Genomic DNA, 20,501 nt, shown 5'->3' with positions numbered 1-20,501 from the left:
TATTTTGAAACAGGGTCTCACTGAGTTGCAAAGGGCCTAAGTAGCTGAGGCTGTCTGTGAACCACGATCCTCCAGTCTCAGCCTCCCAAATGCTGGGATTATAAGTGTGTGCTACCACGCCTGGCTAGTCTTTTCATTTTTTGAAACAGGATCTCACTGAGTTGCAAATAGCCTTGCTAAGTAGCTGACGCTGGATCCTCCTGTCTCCACCTCCTAAATACTGGGATTACAAGCATGTACCACCACACCTGGCTACAATATATTATTTTCTATTTTATTTATTTTATTTTTGTGGTACTGGGGATTGAACTCAGGCATTCCAAGCTACACCTCCAGACCTATTTTATTTATTCATTCATTTATTTATTTTGTGGAATTGAGACTTGAACTCAGGGACATTCTACCTCCAAGCTACACTCCCCGTCCTATTTTTTATTCTTTATTTTGAAATAGGGTCTAAGTTGTGGAGGGACTCCACAGGCTTTCCAAGTACTGGGACAAGTGTGCACCACCACACTCAGCACCTATTTTATTTTTTTATTTTTATTTTTTTTTGTGGTACTAGGGGTGGGACCAAGGGGCATTCTATCTCTGAGCTCCACCCCCAGCCTATATTTTATATTTTATTTTGAAACAGGGTCTTACTGAGTTGCAAAGGGCCTAAGTAGCTGTGGCTGTCCGTAAACTGCGATCCTCTTGTCTCAGCCTTCCAAATGCTGGGATTACAAGTGTGCAACATCACGCTCAGCTCCTATTTATTTTTTATTTTGGAAAAAGAGTCTCATTAAAGCTGGGCATGGTGATGCATGCTTGTAATTCCAGCATTTGAGAGACTGAGACAGGAGGATCAAGATTGGAGAACAGCCTCAGCTACTTGGTGAGGCCCTTTGCAACTCAGTGAAACCCTGTTTCAAAATAAAGAATAAAAAATAGGGCTGGGGATGTAGCTCGGAGGTAGAATGCCCCTGGGTTCCATCCCCAGTGCTGAAAGAAAAAAAAAAAAAAAGAAAAAAAAAAGAAAAAGAAAAACAAAAAAGAAATTGCTGAGGTTGGTCCTAAATCTGCGATCCTTATGTGTCAGCCTCCTAAGGTGGGATTATTGGCCTATGCCACCAAACCTGGTTCTCAGGTTCTAGCTTTTAATTTTTGATGTTTTATTTTTTTCCTAGAGGTGTCTCCTTACTGTTCTTTCAAGAAAAATAAACTGAATTTGTTAATTTCATCAGCTTATTCTTTAAGAAACTGAATTTTCTGTCAAATTTAAAACACTCAAAAAAAACAAAACACTAATGTTTTAAACAATTTATAGATTTAATATACTTCTTTCTTTGTGTTATAACCCAGGGGCATTCTACTATCGAGCTATGCCCCAGCCCTTTTTTTATTCTTTATTTTGAAACAGGGTCTCACTGAGTTGCAAAGGGCCTCACTAAGTAGCTGAGGCTGTCTGCGTACCTGGATCCTCCTGTCTCAGCCTTCCAGATGCTGGGATTACAAGCATGCACCACCACGCCCAGCTAGATCTAATACATTTCTAATATGGGAGGAATAGTTTCCTTTATAATATTCAGGTTTTTTTTTTCCTTTTTTTGCAGTACTGGGGAAAGAACTCAAGGCATTTTGCATGCTAGGCAAGCCCTCTATTACTGAGCTACATCCTTAGCCCTTTTTATTTTATTTTGATCCAGGGTCTTGCTAAGTTGTTCAGGCTGGCCTTTATAGGCATGTACCACTGGACTTGGCTTATTTCTTTTCTTATATATTCAAGTTTTATTTATGTTCTCTCAGCAAGGTTTGTTGTTGTTCCACACTTCCTTTTATTAAGTACAATATAGTTTTAGAATTTTATACTTGTAAGCAGGATCATAATGTTCAATATGTCATTAAAAATAACCATAAATGTTAAATAAAATGTGAGCTGAGTGCTGTGGTATCTGCTGTGCCTATAGTCCAACTTATGAAGCTGAACAGGAGGATCGCTTGAGCACATGAGCTCAAGTGATCATATTAATAGTGATATTAATAAATATTAATAAAGATATGATATTAATAAAGATAGTGGAGATCAGCCTGGGCAACAGAGTGAGGTCTGTCTCGAAATAAGAAAATTAAGTAAAATCCACCAAAATTTTACTTTTTTCCCCATGATGAACACTTAGATACTCTTATTCAGAAGCAGTAATTTTTTATTATATTTATAACATAAACACTTTATTCTTTACTAAGAAAAAAATGTTAGTACTCAGGCTGTACTATTAGGTAACTTAAGAGACTAATATTGAGTATTTTGCCTACTGCATAATCCAATACTAGTATCTATTATTACAATTATTTCTCTTGATTCTTTGAACTAAGTGGGTTGGACTTTAATATCAACAATAAATATAGTAGTAAATATATTCAAATGTATAGAGGGTTTCTTTTTGCAAAGCAAGGGACTCAAACCCAGGGCCTCATGCATAGTAGGCAAGTCCTCTTAACAATGAACTATACCAACCTGCAGCCCTCAGTGTATATATTTCTTTAAAATAGAATTATGGAGCCAGGTGTGGTGGAGCACGCTTGTAATCCCAGCATTTGGGAGGCTGAGACAGGAGGATTGTGGTTCATGGACAGCCTCAGCTACTTTGTGAAGCCCTTTGTAACTCAGTGAGACCCTGTTATGAAATAAAGAATAAAAAATAGGACTGGAAGTGTAGCTCAAAGGTAGAATGCCCCTGGGTTCCATCCCCAGTATTGTGAAAATATATAAGAAGTCGGGCGTGGTGGCACATGTTTGTAATTCCAGCATTTGGGAGGCTGAGACAGGATGAAAGACCCTAGCTCAGCTTAGCTAAAGCGAAGCCATGATTAACCTAAATCTGAACCCGGAAGATAGAGTTGCTACTGTGGAGGGTTTCAAAAGTCAGTAAGCCTGCCAAACAGGAAGAATGGGAGCATAACTGCTCGCTTGCAGTCTCCTGGCAGAACAGACCGTTACCGTATGTCCTATACAATTTTCTATTAAGTAAAGGCCAAAACAACCTCATGATCGAGGTCGTCTTGTTCCCTAGTTACCCGGACCAATAACAACTCTGTATCTAGGCTAACAATGCTTTTCTGCTTCTGTAACCCCACTTCCGCTGCCCCTATAAAAACCCCCTGAAAAAGACCAGGGGTGCGCAAGTCTCTGCAGACTCTGCCGCCCGCAGGTACCTGTGTCCTTCAATAAAATCCTCATGCTATTGCATCCTGTGGTCTCGGACTGATCTCTGGGTTTCGGGGTCTCCATTCCTAAGGGAAAGACCACTCGGGGGTCTTTCAAGGAGAAGAATAGCAGTTCTACAATTTGTGGACAGCCTCAGCTACTTAGTGAGTTCTTTTGCAACTCAGTGAGATCCTGTTTCAAAATAAAGAATAAAAAGCCGGGTGTGGTGGCACACGCTTGTAATCCCTGCACTTGGGAGGCGGAGACAGGAGGATCACGCAGGTTCGAAGCCAGATGGCTTAAGAGACCCTGTTTCCAAATAAAAATGTAAAAAATAGGTGTCTGGGAGTGTAGCCCAGAGACAGAAGGGTTTCCAGGAACCCCAGTACTACACACACACACACACACACACACGAATAAAAAAATAGGGCTGAGCTAGCTGCGTGTGGTGGCATATGCTTGTAATCTCAGCATTCGGGAGGCCTAGACAGGAGGATCACGGTTTTCAGACAGCCCCAGGTACTTAGTGAGACCATGTTTCAAAATAAAGAATAAAAAATAGGGCTGGGGGGCCGGGCGTGGTGGCGCACGCTTGTAATCCCCGTGCTTGGGAGGCAGAGACAGGAGGATCGCGCAGGTTCGAAGCTAGCCCCACGCGCTGGCTTAGGAGACCCTGTTTCCAAATAAAAATGCAAAAATAGGTCTGGGAGTGTAGCCTGGAGGTAGAAGGGCTTCCAGGAACCCCAGTACCACCAAAAAAAAAAAAAAAAAAAAAAAAAAAAAAGGGCTGGGGGTGTGTAGATTGGAGGTAGAATGCCACTATGTTCCATCCCTAGTACTGCAAAAAAGAGAAAGAAAGAAAAAGAAGCCGGGCGTGGTGGCACACGCTTGTAATCCCAGCATTCGGGAGGCTGAGACCGGATTATCAAGGTTCACGGACAGCCTCAGCTACCTAGTGAGGCCCTCTGCAACTCAGTGAGACCCAGTTTCAATATAAAAGAATAAAAATTAGGGCAGTGGGCAAAGCTCAGAGGTCGAATGCCCCTGGGTTCCACCCCCAGACCCGCAAAAAAAAAAAAAAAAAAAAAAAAAAAAAATTGGCTATGGTTTTCTTTCTTACCTTGCATTAGGGGTAAGGCTTCGAGAGACATGAGTCAGGGAACTAAGTGGTAGAGATCCAGATTGTTTAACCAGAAGAGAATTCTCATAGGAGGTTTCTTCAGTATAAGGGCTGAATGTAGTAGTTTCATACCAAAGCCAGTTATAAAGACTCTGCTTTGCATGATCCCACACTAGAGGACATGACCAAAACAAAGAATTAATTATTTTCATATTGTTACTAGATCCCATCCTAGGAAAGAACAAGAAAGCACTAAATAATTAAAAAAAATCGTAGCCAGGCGTACACACTTGTAATCCCAGTACTTGGGAGGCCGACACAGGAGGATCACAGACTCAAAGCTAGCCTCAGCAACTTGTGAGGCCCTCAACTTAGTGAGACCTTATTTCAAAATAAATAATAAAAAATAGGGCTGGGAGTGTAGCCTGGAAGTAGAATGTCCCTGAGGAGTTCAATCCCTAGAAATGCCAAAAAAATCCTGACTTTATTTTTTTAAGAATTAGGGATTGAACCTAGAGCATGCTAGGCAAGCACTCTATCACTGAGCACTGAGCTATACCCCAGTCCTCTTTGTTTACTTATTAATTTTATATGGTACTGAGGATTGAATCTAGGGGTATTATACTTCTGAGCTACCCCAGTCTTAAATTAATTACTTGGTACTGAATGCTGAACCAGAGTGCTCTGCCACCAGCCCTATTTTGTTTTTATTTTGAAACAGGGTCTTGCTAAGTTCCTAAGGCTGTTCTCAAACCTGTGATCATACTGCTTCAACTTTCCACGTACTGGGATTATAGGCGTGTGCCACCATCACACCTGGCATCCCCCACCCCATGATGCTGGAGGCTTAACTCAGGGCCTCCAGCATGCTAGGCAAGCACTCTATTTCTGAGCTGTTAAATTTTGCAATAGGGTCTTGCTAAGTTATCATATGGTGACCTCAAATCTGTGATCCTCCTGTCTCAGTTTACTAAATACTGGGATTACAGGCATATGCTGCCACACCGAGCTATCTATCATTGTATGTATTTCCTTCCTTCCTTCCTTCCTTCCTTCCTTCCTTCCTTCCTTCCTTCCTTCCTTCCTACCTACCTACCTACCTACCTACCTACCTACCTACCTACCTATTTATCTTTGGTACTGGCTACTAGACCCAGAGGCATTCTACCTCCAAGCTTTAACTTCAGTGTTTTTATTTTTGCTGCACTGGATGGAACCCAGGGGCATCCTACCTTTAAGCTATACCCCCATTCCTATTTTTTATTTTGAAACAGGGTCTCACTGAGTTGCAAAGGGCCTCACTAAGTGGCTGAGGCTATATGTGATCTTCTGTCTCAGCCTCCCAATGCTGGAATTACAAGTGTGTGCCACCATGCCTGGCCTTGGTGTTTTTATTTTATTTTTTGTGGTACTGGGGATAGAACCCAGGGGCATTTTAGCCTCAAAGCTATACCACTGGCCCTATTTTTATTCTCTCTCTGTTTTTGTTTTTGTTTTTTTAAGCAGGTCTGGAGATGGAACTCGGGGTCATTCAACCTCTGAGATACACCCTCTGCCCTATTTTTTTATTCTTTATTTTGAAACAGGGTCTCACTAAGTTGCAGAGGGCCTAAGTAGCCGAGGCTGTCCATGAACCACGATCCTCCGGTCTCAGCCTCCTGAATGCTGGGATTACAAGTGTGCGCCACCATTCCGACTCATTTTTATTCTCTTTTTTATTTATTTTTTTATTTATTAATTTTTGGTGGTACTGGGGGTGGAATGCTCAGTCATGCCAAAGATGGCGCCTCTCCGGCTTCTCTTCCGGATTGTGCTGACTACCTCATAGCCAGGCAAAAGGGGCAACGGGATACCCAACAACCAGTCCCCTGATAACACACTCATTGGGGTATGAACCATCCAATCAGTAAATGCCCTGTACTTTGTGCGATCTTCCGCTGTGAGTGGAAGCCCCCTCCCCCCCAGCTGCCTGATATAAAAGGAAGCTGGGCTGTCTTAATAAAGCTTTTGCTTGCTTGCTTATCTCCGACGGCTGGCCTTGGGTCTTTCCTGTGCCAACCCTTCAGAATCCAGGGGCTTTTCTACCTCCGGACTATACTCCCAGACCTATTTTATACTTTACTTAGAAACAGGGTCTCACTAAGTTGCTGAGAGCTTCACTAAGTAGCTAAGGCTGGCTTTGAACCTGTCCAATCCTCCTGTCTCAGCCTCCCAAGCACTGGGATGACAAGCATGCACCACCATACCAGGCTTATTCTCTCTCTCTTTTTTTTTTTGGGTGGTACTGTGGTTCCTGGAAACCCTTCTACCTCCGAGCTACACTCCCAGACCTATTTTTAATATTTTTAAATTTGGAAACGGTCTCTAAAGCCAGCAAGGCTGGCTTTGAACCTGCATGATCCTCCTGTCTCTGCCTCCCAAGCACGGGGATTACAAGCGTGTGCCACCACACCCGACCTTATTCTCATTTTTAAAACAGTGTCTCACTAGGTTGATGAGACTCTCACTACTTGCTGAGGCTGTCCTCAAACCTCAGATCCTCCTGTCTCAGCCTCCCCAGTACTGGGATTACAAGTATGTGCTAGTACAGCTGGATTAATTTTTACATTTTGATACAGGATCTCGCTAAGTTGCCTGGGCTGGCCCTGAACATGCAGTTTTCCTGCATCAGCTTCCTTAGTAACTTGGATCACAGGCATACAGTCATGTGCTTCTGCATCCAGCTTCTAAGATGTTTCATTCTTATCACTTCCCATCAAAACCAGCAACTCACACTCTGATTTCACTGTTAATCAACATCTGAATTCATCCATCCATCCATCCATCCATCCATCCATCCATCCCTCCCTCCCTCCCCCCCCCCCCTCTCTCTCTCTCTCTCTCTCTCTCTCTCTCTCTCTTTCTTTCTTTCTTTTTTTCTTTCTGCAGTACTGGGGTTGGAACCCAGGGGCATTCTACCTTCAAGCTACACCCCCAGCCTATATTTTATTCTTTATTTTGAAACAGGGTTTCACTGAGTTTTAAAGGGCCTAAGTACCTGAGGCTGTACTTAAAACTGCGATCCTCCTGTCTCAGCCTTGCACCACCATGCCTGTCTAACATCTGAATTTGCATTTGTATATTAAATACAAATTAAATATTCCTCTGTAGTATGTGAATTTTTATTTTCTTTTTCTTTTCTTTCTTTCCTTTTGGTGTGGTACTGGGAGTGAAGCTTAGGAGTTTTTCTACCTCTGGGCTATACTCCCAGACCTATTTTATACTTTATTTGGAAACAGGGTCTCACTGAGTTGCTGAGAGCCTCAATAAGTAGCTGAGGCTGGCTTCAAATCTGTGCCATCCTCCTGTCTCAGCCTCCTAAGTGCTGGGATTACAAGCCACCACAACCAGCTCGTGAATTTTTATTTTCAAGAATTATATTCTAAATCAAATTGAGTATACCTATTTTTTTGGCAATCTCTTTAAACATTTAACAGGTGAAAAGTATATAGAAAAACAGTAAGAAAACTTTGTAAGACTGATCTCTCAAGAAAGAAAAATAATAACTTACTGAGAGGTGCATTGAGATGATCAATAGATGCTATTAGGTATATGTTATGCAAAGAAGACAACTGTCCAATAATTTGCTGGCTCTTATCTCCTCTCAACATCTGGCTATCCAAATTATGGATAAGAATGAAGAGTTCTAAAGAAGAATCTGAAAGGAAAGGAAATGCAGTTATTTATTTATTTATTTATTTATTTATTTATTTATTTATTTATTTATTTGTGGTATGGGGATGGAACCCAGGGGCATTGTACCTCCAAGCTACACCCCCAGCCCTCTTTTTTATTCTTTATTTTGAAACAGGGTGTCACTGAGTTGCAAAGGGCCTCACTAAGTAGCTAAGGCGGTTCACAACCGGTGATCCTCAGGTCTCAGCCTCCCAAATGCTGGGATTACAAGCATGCGTCACCACGGCTGGCGGAAATACAGTTATTATATCCAGTGAGTATTTGTTAAATCCCTACCACACACAATGGCTAAGTTAAAGACTATATCAAAGAACTATAGGATAAAGCAATGATTATTAGCCAGGTAGCAATCATTATTATGCCTCTAGTCCCAGCTACTTGGGGAAGCTGAAGCAGAAGGACCACTTAAGCTCATGAGTTTAAGATCAGCATGGGCAACATAGGAAGACCCCACCTCAGTATCACCAAAAACAAGACCAAAAAAAACAACCACCCCAACAAACAAGGAATTAACGCTTGGGCTATGCTGCTTACCTGAAAAAATATACCATTCATTCATAAAATAGGCAGGACATTATAGCTAGCACTTGAAACAATTTTAATACAGCAATATACACAAAATAAACAAAATGAATCTGCATATTGCCAGGCAAAGTGGGAGAAGGAACACCAAAAAAAGGGTTCTCATTAAGCAATAGGAGATTATATACAAAGCCCTGGTTATCATGAAAGCCAAAGGAGACAAAAAAATAAAATAAAATAAAAATGTGTGTGTGTGTGTGTGTGTGTGTGTGTGTATGCCTTAAGATACTGCTTAGGCATCATGAAGTTCAGAAAAACAAATATTATAAAAGTTAATGAACAGCTGGGTGCAGTGATGCACAGCTATAATCTCAGTTACTTGGGAAGCTGAAGCTGAGGCTTGCGCAGAAGGATCACAAGTTTGAGTCCAGCCAGAGCAATTTAGTGATAATTCTGCCTCAAAACAAAAACAAAACAAAAAAATTCAACATTACTGAGGAACTGGGTCACTAATAGAATACTACTGAGTTTAATTCTCGGAACTGGAAAAAAAAAAAGTGGGGGTTTACTAAGTTGCAGAGGGCCTCACTAAGTAGCTGAGGCTGTCTGCGAACTGTGATCCTCAGGTCTCCGCCTCCCAAATGCTGGGATTACAAGTGTGCACCACCAAGCCTGGCTCTTCTATGCATATTTAAAACCCAATGGCATTGTTCTCTCAGGAGACTTGGTTAGAAATGGGATACACAAAGCCGGGCATGGTGGTGCATGCTTGTAATCCCTGCACTTGGGATAAAAAAAAGAAAGAAAGAAAGAAAGAAAGAAAGAAAGAAAGAAAGAAAGAAAGAAAGAAAGAAAGAAGGAAAGAAAGAAATAGGACACACATGGCATACATGGTCGAAGACAATCCTTCCAGAAAAGTAAATTTCTCTTCCACTAGAGGTAATGGAGCAAGGAAAAAAAAAAAAAAGAGGAGCCGGGCGTGGTGGCACAGGCTTGTAATCCTAGCATTTGGGAGGCTGAGACTAGAGGATAACAGTTCGTGAACAGCCTCAGCTACTTAGTGAGGCCCTTTGCAACTTAGTGAGACCCTGTTTCAAAATAAAGAATAAAAAACAGGGCAGGAGATGTAGATCGGAGGTCAAATGCCCCTGGGTTCCATCCCTAGACCCACACACACACACACACACAAAAAGTGTTTTACTTACACACACACACACTCTGAGTTTGCATCTTTTCTTTTCTTTTTATTGTTTTGGTGGTTGTGGTACTGGGAATTGAACCCAGGGGCATTCTACTCTGGGTGTGGTGGATCCTGCTTGTAATCTCAGTACTTGGAAGGCAGAGAAAGGAGGATTGCAAGTCCACAGCCAGCCTCAGCAATGTAGCAAGGCCCTTCTCAATTTAGTGAGATCCTCATTCAAAATAAAAATATAAATAGGGCTGGAAATACAGCTCAGAGGCAGAACCCCCTTGGGAATAATCCCCAGTTCCAACTTCCCCCCAAACACACAAAGTATAAAAGATATGCACAGGTTACAAGTGAATACTAGTGGAATTATATATAAGGAACCTGAGCATCATATTTTGGTATCCACCAGAATCCCCTTTGCATACCAGGAGACAAATACAAAGAATTTGTAAATAATGAAAATTGATTCTACTTGTTTTCAAATGTATAGAGTTGGTAGAAGAATGTATATTGTGAGTAGGGCATGGTGGTGCACGCTTGTAATCCCAGTACCCGGGAGGCTGAGACAGGAGGAACATAGGTTGGAGGACAGCCTCAGCAAGTAGTGAAAAAATTTATTATTATTTTTTTTTTTGGTGGTACTGGGAGTGGAACCCAGGGGCTTTCTACCTCCAGGCTATACTCCCAAACCTATTTTATACTTATTTGGAAACAGGGTCTCATTAAGTTGCTGAGGCTGGCTTTGAACCTGTGTGATTCTCCTGTCTCTGCCTCCCAAGCACTGGGATTACAAGCGTGTGCTACCATGTTCGGCTCCTAGTAGTGAGACCTTGTTTTAAGGAAGGACAATGCCTGGGTTCAACCCCTAGCATCACACAAAAGAAAACAAAACAAAAAATTCACTCTAATACTGAAGATCATCTACTCTGTTACCTTCTTTAAATCTGTTTATGATCCAGTCTAGTTGATCCAGTACACTTCGGAAAGTACCAATATGATCGAGGACATCTTCTGTTATAGAATTCAGGATCTATATCATAAAAGTATAAGAAGTACTATACCAATTATAATTTATTGTCATGCAGGATAAATATCACTAGCAAATAAATCCATTATCAGTTAAAAATGATTTTGGACCTCCCATATAACTTGAAAAAAAATCACTCTCAAAATTCTATTAGGTTTTTAATTATATCCAAGTCATTTTTTGTCTAAATTATGGCTAAAAGGAAACAGAATAGCAAAGGTGTACAGGCTGGGGCTGGGAACATGGCTCAGTGGCCATGATCCTCCAGTACTTGAGAGGCTGTGACAGGAAGATCGCAGGTTCACCGCCAGCCTTAGCTACTTAGTGAAACCCTGTTTCAAAAATAAAGAACAAAGCCGGGCATGGTGGCGCACGCTTGTAATCCCAGCACTGGGGAGGCTGAGACCGGAGAATCGTGGTTTGTGGACAGCTTCAGCTACTTAGTGAGGCCCTCTGCAACTCAGTGAGACTGGTTTCAACATAAAGAATAATAATTTTTAAAAAAAGGCAGGGGGTGTAGCTTGGAGGTCGAATGCCCCTGGGTTTCATCCGTAAACCCACAAAAACAAAAACAAAACAAAACAACAACAACAAAGCCAGCGCTTGGGAGGCTGAGACAGGAGAGGACTGCACAGGTTCAAGCCAGCCTCAGCTACTCAGTGAGGCTCTCAGCAACTTAGTGAGACCCTGTTTCCAAATAAAGTATAAAATAGGTCTGGGAGTGTAGCCTGGAGGTATGAAAGCCCCTGGGTTCCACCTCCAGTATCACACACACACATACACACACACACACACACAAATCTCTTATGAGTGGCAATTTGGGAAGGTCTAAATAAGTGATATGTACATGTACCATCTTGTACTTCATTAAGATGTATGACTACAATGCACAAATAAAAATTAAAAGAAAGAAAGAAAGAATAAAGGCTGAGACATGAGGACTGTGCAGGTTTGAAGCCAGCCTCGGTTACTTAGTGAGACCCTGCTTCCAAATAAAATGTAAAAGAGGTCTGGGAGTGTAGCCCAGAGGTAGAAGGCCCCTGAATTCATTGACAGCACCACAAAAAGAGAGAGAGAGAGAGAAGGAAGAAAATAAAATTCTGGGTGTGGGGGCACACGCTTGTAATGTAGCATTTGGGAGGCTGAGACAGGAGGATCCAAGTGTGCGGACAGCCCCAGCTACTTCTTAGTGAGGCTTTTTGCAACTCAGTGAGATCCTGTTTCAAAATAAAGAATAAAAAATAGGGCTGGGGGTGTAGCTCGGAGGCAGAATGCCCGTGGGTTTCATCCCTAGTACTGAAAAAAACAAAAACAAAAACAAAAAAAAGGAATAAAAATAAATAAATAGGGTTGGAGCCGGGCGTGGTGGCTCACGCTTGTAGCCCCAGCATTCAGGAGGCCGAGACCTGAGGATTACGGTTCGCGGACAGCCTCATCTACTTAGTGAGGCCCTCAGCAACTCAGTGAGACCCGGTTTCAAAATAAAGAATAAAAAAATAGGGCAGGAGGTGTAGCTCGGAGGTCAAATGTCCTTGGGTTCCATCCCCAGACCCGCAAAAAAAAAAAAAAAAAAAGGATTGGAGGTATAGCTCAGAAGTACAATGCCTCTGGGTTCAATCCTGTGTACTGGAAACAAACCAAAAAGACAAATATAGTATAGCATAGCAAAGGATATAGTGCTATTTCCTTTAACCTTTTTAAAACTTACTGATTTCACACTGATTCCAGGAAAGAAGCCATTGATGACAACATGAATGGAATCTTGTAGCATGGTGGTTCGAAATCTTTCAAGTAAATCTCTCTTAGAACCCAAACCATACAGCACAATGTTGAACCCAAGGCTGTTAGGAAAGATAGCATTCGTGAAAATAAAATTGAAAACCTCTTATTGCCAATTTTGTTATTAAGCAATTTCTTTACTTTAAGCTTACAATAAATATAGGAAGAACGGAGGTGTCTAAATGATGAAATTATTAATTTCCAATTTATACAAAGGTAAGGGTATCATTTTATTATCTCATATTTAAGGTTATAGTTCCATCTTCTTCAGTAACTCTCTCTCTAGCTCCAGTAACTTTTTTTTTTGGTGGTACTGGGGATTGAGCCCAAGGGTTGTTCTCCTGTGAGCTATACCCCTAGGCCTATTTGAAATTTTGAAACAGGGTCTCATTAAGTTGAGAAGGGCCTCACTTTGTTTCCAAGGCTAGCCTCAAACTTGTGATCCTCCTGACTCACCTTCCTAAGCACTGGGATTACAAACACGCACCACCATGCCTTGCTTTGGCATTACCTTTTTTTTTTTTTTTTTTTTAAGGTCTGGGGATGGAACCCAGAGTCATTTGACCTCTGAGCTACAACCCCTGCCCTATTTTTTATTCTTTATTTTGAAACAGGGTCTCACTAAGTTGCATAGGGCCTCACTAAATAGCTGAGGCTGTCCAGGAGCCATGATCCTCCTGTCTCAGCCTCTCGAATGCTGTGATTACAAGCGTGCGCCACCACACCTGGCTTTCTCATTACCTTTAAAGTGACAGACATCTGGAGTCATATTAGAATCAATAAAGACATTAAAAAGCTTAACAAGCTAACGCAGAGTTGAAATTGAAAGACTGTGCTGGGCATGGTGACTGGCACATACCTGGAATGTCAGTACATGGGAGGCTGAGACATGTGGATTGAAGGTTCAAGGACAGCCTGAGCAAGAAGCGAGACTCATCAACCTAGCAAGACCCTGTTTTAAAAATAAAAATAACAGTGCTTGGGAGGCTGAGACAGGAGGATCACATGTTCGCAGCCAGCCTCAGCTACTTAGTGAGGCCCTCCACAACTTAGTGAGACCCTGCTTCAAAATAAAGAATAAAAGCCAAGTGTGGTGGTGCACACTCAAAATCCCAGAGCTTGTGAGGCTGAGATAAGAGGATCGCAAAGAATCAAAGCCAGCTTCAGCTACTTAAGTGAGGCTCTCAGCAACTCAGTGAGACCCTGTTTCCAAAAAAAAAATATAAAAAATAAGCCGGGCATGGTGATGCATGCTTGTAATTCCAGCATTTGGGAGGCTGAGACAAGAGGATCACAGTTTGAGGACAGCCTCAGCTACTACTTAGTGAGGCCCTATGCAACTCAGTGAGACCCTGTTTCAAAATAAAGAGAATAAAAAATAGGGCTGGGGGTGACACTCAGAGGTAGAATGCCCTTGGATTCCATCCCCAGTAGAGCAGAAAATAAATAAAATAAAGTAAATAAATTAAAAAAAATTTTAAAAATAGGTCTGGAAGTATAGCCCAGAGGTAGAAAAGCCCCTGGGTTAAACCCTCAGTTCTGCAATTAAAAAATAATAATAAAACAAGGCTGGGAGTGGAGCTTGGAGGTAGAATGCCCCTGGGTTCAATCCCCAGTACCACACTAAAAAAACAAAACAAAAAATCTGATAGACTGAATTGGAAAGGTAAGCAGAGGCCAAATAACAGAGGTGGTCTTTTTTTTTTTTTTTTTTCTTTCTTGCAATACCAGGGGTTGAATCCAGGGGCATTCCATCTCCGAGCCACACCTCCAACTCTATTTTTAACTCTTTATTTATACGGGGTCTCACTAAGTTGCAGAGGGCCTAAGTAGCTGACGCTGGGCATGGATCCTCCCATCTTAGTCTCCCAAGTACTGAGATTAAAAGCTTGTGCCATGCCGGGCGTGGTGGCGCACGCTTGTAATCCCTGCGCTTGGGAGGCAGAGACAGGAGGATCGCGCAGGTTCGGAAAAAAATAAATAAATAAATAAATAAATAATAAAATAAAAGCATGTGCCACCACTCTGGTTTATTCTTTATTTTGAAACAGGGTCTCACTAAGTTGCAGAGGCCTCACTAAGTAGCTGAGGCTGGCCACGAACCTGAGATCCTCTGGTCTCTGCTTCTCAAGTACTGGATTTACAAGGGTGTGCCACCACGCTCGGCTCCTAGCCCTATTTTTTATTTTTTGTGGTAATGGGGATGGAACCCAGGGGCTTTTCTACCTCCAAGCTATACTTCCAAACCTATTTTATACTTTATTTGGAAACAGGGTCTCACTAAGTTGCTGAGAGCCTCACTAAGTAGCTGAGGCCGACTTCGAACCTGCGCGATCCTCCTTTCTCAGCCTCCCAAGTATGGGATTAGAAGCGTGCACCATCACACCGGCTTATTTTTAATTTTTAAATGGGATCTCATAGCCAGGCCTGGTGATACAGTATCTGGGAGGTTGAGACAGGACAATTGCGGTTCCCAGACAATCTCAGATACTTTAGTGAGGCCCTTTGCAACTCACAAAGACCATTTCAAGATAAAAAAAAATTAAAATTAAAAAAAAATTTAATGGGGTCTCACTAAGTTGTGGAGGGCATCCCTAAGTAGCTGAGGCAGCTAGGAAACCTGTGATCCTCCTGTCTCAGCCTTCCAAGTACTGGTATTACAAATGTGCACCACTATGCCAGGCTTTAGTATGTATTTTTTTTTTGAGTAGTACTCTAGATGAAATCCAAGGACATTCTACCTCCAAGTTAAACCCAGCCCCACTTTTTATTCTTTATTTTGAAACAAGGTCTCATGAAGCTGCAGAGGGCCTAAGTAGCTAAAGTTGGCTGAGAACCCGAGATCTCCTGTCTCAGCCTCTCAAGTTCTGGGATGTAGAAACATACGTCATCACGCCTGGCTAGTGTACATTTGATTTAAAACACTCTTCTAGGTACTTTAGTTGGAATTTAAAATTTAATCTGAGACATCTGAAAAATAAAATTAAAAAAAAATTCTTTTTTTTGTACTGGGGATTGAACCCAGGGCATTCCACGTCCAAGCTACACCACCAGTCCTATATTATTATTTTTAGTTAAATAATTTTTTTTGCAGTACTGGGGATGAAATCCAGAGGCATTCAACATCCAAGCTATGGCCCCAGTTCTATTTTTTATTCTTTATTTTGAAACAGGGTCTCAGAATTGCAGAGGGCCTCACTAAGTAGCTGAAGCTGGCTGCAAACCTGAGATCCTCCTGTCTCCGCCTCCCAAATACTGGGATTACAAGCATGCAGCACCATGCTTGGCTTTACTTACTTACTTACTTACTTACTTACTTACTTACTTACTTACTTACTTATTTATTTGCAGTACTGGGAATGGAACCCAGGGGCATTTTACCTTGAGAGCTACACCCCCAGCCCCATCTTTAACTTTCTTTTTTTGCAGGTCTCAGGATGAAACCCAGGGGCATTCGACCTCCAAGCTACATCCCCTGCCCTTTATTTTGAAATAGGGTCTCACTGAGTTGCAGAGGGCCTTACTAAGTCGCTGAGGCTGTCTGCAAACCATGATCCTATGGTCTCAGTCTCCCGAATGCTGGAATTACAAGTGTGTCCCATCACGCCAGGCTTAACTTTATTTATTTAATTTATTTATATATGCAGGTCTGGGGATGGAACCCAGGAGATTCGACCTCCAAGCTATATCCTTTGCCCTATATTTTATTCTTTATTTTGAAACAGGATCTCACTAAATAGCTGAGGCTGTACACGAACTGCAATCCTCTGGTCTTAGCCTCCCAAATGCTGGGATTACAAACGTGAGCCACCATGGCTGGGTCATTTTTATTATTTATTTATTTGTGTGTGTGTGTGGTACTGGGGATAGAACCCAGAGGCTTTCTACCTCCGGGCTATACTCCCAGACCTATTTTATACTTTATTTGGAAACAGGGTCTCACTAAGTTGCTGAGAGCCTCACTAAGTAGCTGAGGCTGGCTTTGAACCTGTGCGATCCTCCTGTCTCAGCCTCTCAAGCGCTGGGATTACAAGCATGAGCTACCATGCCCAGCTAGTCTTTTTATTTATTTTTATTTTTTTGGTGGTACTGGGACCCAGAGGCTTTCTACCTCCAAGCTATACTCCCAGACCTATTTTTTAATATTTTATTTGGAAACAGGGTCTCACTAAGTTACCGAGAGCCTCACTAAGTAGCTGAGGTTGGCCTCGAACCTGTTCCGATCCTCCTGTCTCAGCCTCACAAGTGTGGGGATACAAGCATACACCATCACCCTGGCTGTCTTTTTATTTTTGAAACAAGGTCTCACTATGTTGCGAAGGGACTTGCTAAATAGCTGACACTGATCAGAAACTGAGATCCTTCAGTCTCAGCCTCCAGAATGCTGGGATTACAAGCATGCACCACCACGCTTGGCCATACTATTCTTTTTTGCAAGTTTTTGCAATGATGATTATACTTACTGTAACTGTAGCATCCATTTATGAAATAAACTTTCATACTGTTGATTTAATTGTTTAAGTTCAGCAGAAAATGAAGGTGAAACCTTGCTCAATAGTTTATGCAGAGTTTGCTTAAAAAAATAAAAAGAGGGATGAAAATAATTATAAAACCACAAACATCAAATCAGTCCAAACTAAAACTACTTCCATACAGGTTGGGGTTAGAAAAGGCCTTTTTTGCATTTCTGGGGGTACTGGGTATTAAACCCAGGGGTATTCTAGCTCTGAGCTACATCTCAGTCCTTCTTATTTTTATTTTGGAACAGGGTCTCACTAAATTGCTGAGGCTGGCCTTAAACCTGTGATCCTATCTCAGCCTCCCAAGTGCTGAAATTACAGGTGTGTACCACCATGTCCAGCTCCTCCAGCCTTTTTTTTTTTTAACATTAGTTTTTATTTTGCAATAGGCTCTTACTAAGTTATCATACGCTGGCTTCAAACTGAGATTCACCTGTCTCAACCTCCCAGGTACTGGGATTGTAGGGATGAACCAATGCTCCAGATGAATATTTACTTGAGTATAATCTCTGGAATGTTATTTTCACCTATGCATTTTCATTTCAAACTTTAATATTCATGGAAATTGTACCGTTGGCCCCAGTACTTGCTCCTTCCCTGTAGCCCTGCTCTTTCCTACATGACTTTGCTGTCCCTCCCACGACTTTATTTTCAGCTATGTAATATACTGTGGCCACTAGAATGAAGCAGAAGTACAATGGCCAGTTTTGGGCCTAAGCTTTAAGAGGTCATATAAGAAAACGCCTCTGTTGTCTATGAGGAAGAGAGACACCCTAGATTAGCAAATCCTAGATTAGTCAACTTTCAGCAACCCAGAAGATGAGAAATGAAGGCTTTCTGTCACATACTTCTGAGCTTATACTATTAGCTATGCTGCATCTAAAATCAAGAAAAAGCCTTCTCTCCCTTCATTATCAGTAACCTTCATTCTCTTAGAGACTGTTTTGTAGGTCCTACTTTGACCCTAAATTCACTTATCTCCTATATTGCTTATATAAAAATACAAGCTCTAAGCAACATTAATTTTTTCTTTTTTGGCGGTACTGGGAATGGAACGCAGGGACATTCTACCTCCAAGCTATACCCCTAGACCTATTTTTTTATTCTTTATTTTAAAACAGGGTCTCACTGACTTGCAAAAGGCCTCACTAAGTAGCTGAGGCTGTCTGTGAACTGTGATCCTCCTGTCTCAGCCTCCCAAATGCTGGGATTACAAGGTGCGCCACTATGTCTGGCATAACAACTTGACCTCTTGATACTTTTTTTTTTGTGTGTGTGGTACTGGGGTTTCTGGAAACCCTTCTACCTCCGGGCTACACTCCCAGACCTATTTTATACTTTTTATTTGGAAACAGGGTCTCTTAAGCCAGCACAGCTGGCTTCAAACCTGCACGATCCTCCTGTCTCTGCCTCCCAAGCGCAGGGATTACAAGTGTGCGCCACCACGCCCGGCTTGATACCTGTTTTTAGCTTGTCTCTGATCTGATTTCTTAATACCAATAAGCCAGGTGACAAACATTAAAACCCTAAAACTAAATAGCACCATGCTATTCAGGTCATTCAACCTTATAACTCTTTTCGATATCTTGAACACTCTGCCAAAAGCCCTGTGCAGCCAGGCATGGTGGCACAAGCTTGTAATCCCAGCATTTGGGAGGTTGAGACCAGAGGATCGCGGATGGGGACAGCCTCAGCTACTTAGTGAGGCCCTGTTTCAATTAAAGAATAAAAACTAGGGCGGGAAGGGGGATGTAGCTTGGAGGTCGAATGCCCCTGGGTTCCATCCCCTGACACACACACACAGCCCTGTGCATCTTAGAAGATTCATTAAATATTAGTTTGCAGAGTATAAGTATAGGTTGAGCATCGCTAATTTGTGTGTGTGTGTGTGTGTGTGGTACTGGGGTTCCTGTAAACCCTTCTGCCTCCGGGCTACACTCTCACTTATTTTTTATATTTTTATTTGCAAACAGGATCTCTTAAGCCAGTGAGGCTGGCTTCGAACCTGTGCGATCCTCCTGCTCCGTCTCCCAAGTGTGGGGATTATAAGCGTGCACCACCATGCATGGCAGAGCATTCCTAATTTTAAAACTGCAAACATGAAACGCTCCAACATTTAAAAATTTTTGAGTGCCAACATAACACAACAAATAGAAAATTCCACATCTGACCAATCAGTTAAAATAGAAGTACATTAAAAATATTGCATAAACTACTTTAGGCTGTGTGTACATAGTACATATATGAAACATACATGAATTCTGTGTTTATAGATGGGTCTTATCCCACAGATATCTCATTATGGTCATGCAAACATAAGGATTCCAAGCATTTTATAGAAGGCATATTAAACTTGTATAATAAAATCTTGGTAATCTTTGAACAAATAACAATCTCTTCTTGATTTAGCTAATCAACACCACTTCCTACTAAAACATTTTTCACTCATATGCTTCAGTCTGCTCTCACAGAAGAAATATAAGTTAAAACTCTAATAGGTACAGCTACCTGGTATTTTTTGTAAAATGAGCTACTGGAACCATAGAACACAGTAACCTTGCTACCTTATTGCACTAGGCAAGTTTTCTGTAATATCACCAAGCAGAAAACTGTTTACAAAGTTTGTAACTGAGAGAAAGCCAGGCCACAGTCATTGTTTTATGATCACTGTGAGGTTCAATGAACATGTGAGTCAAATGAATAACAACGTCTAATGGTACATGGTAGATACAACCCTAATGGTTATTATAAATGGATGGACCTGGAGAACATTATGTTAAGTGGGATTGGCCAGTCACAGAAAGTGAAGGGTCATGTTTTCTCACTTATATGGAAGCTACGGAGTAATGGGGATACCAGAGGGACTTCAGATAAAGGAGAAACTCTAGTGGAGTGAAAGAGGTGGTCCAGGGGAAGGGGAGAGGGAGGAGGGAGGATCAGTGAAGGAATCACATCCATCAACATTAGGCACTTATGTGCGAATACCAGTGTCAATCTCAACACCCTGTAGGGGGAGGGAGGAGTTTGGGAGGGAGCTGGAGAAAAGCCCACGAAGTGCTGTGTGCACGTATATCACTATCACTATGATTTACATTATGATATGAAACTATAAAACACATACCAATTTTTTTCCCCATGGTACTGAGGATTGAACCCAGGAACATTCTACCTCTAAGCTATATCTCAGTCCTATTTTATTTTATAACGGTCTCACTAAGTCGAGGAGGACCTTTTTAAGTTGCTGAGGTGGGCTATGAACCTGTGATCCTCCTGTCTCAGCACCCTAAGTACTGGGATTACAAGTGTGTGTCATTGTGCTTAGCTCTATATATGTACTCTTTTTTTTTATTTGTGTGGTACTGGGGATAGAACCCAGGGGCTTTTCTACCTCTGGGCTATACTGCTAGACCTAATTTATACTT

The 20,501-nt window shown here is 41.8% G+C and overlaps 1 protein-coding gene across 1 annotated transcript in view; it reads right to left on the bottom strand.

Annotated features, from left to right (window-relative positions):
• ORC2 (origin recognition complex subunit 2) overlaps positions 1–20,501 on the bottom strand; it is a gene marked incomplete at both ends in the record, with an annotated part of 49,482 nt that overhangs the window by 5,855 nt on the left and 23,126 nt on the right. Inside the window, 5 exons of the mRNA XM_080719905.1 lie at positions 4,308–4,479; positions 7,858–8,004; positions 10,687–10,783; positions 12,489–12,621; positions 17,023–17,132. Coding sequence (XP_080576031.1) covers positions 4,308–4,479; positions 7,858–8,004; positions 10,687–10,783; positions 12,489–12,621; positions 17,023–17,132 — 659 coding nt within the window. The remainder of the gene's footprint in view (positions 1–4,307; positions 4,480–7,857; positions 8,005–10,686; positions 10,784–12,488; positions 12,622–17,022; positions 17,133–20,501) is intronic.

This window comes from Muscardinus avellanarius (genome assembly GCF_963383645.1).
Source record: "Muscardinus avellanarius genome assembly, chromosome: 2".
NCBI classification, from domain to species: Eukaryota; Metazoa; Chordata; class Mammalia; order Rodentia; family Gliridae; genus Muscardinus; species Muscardinus avellanarius.
This window is presented reverse-complemented; position numbering and strand designations above follow the sequence as displayed.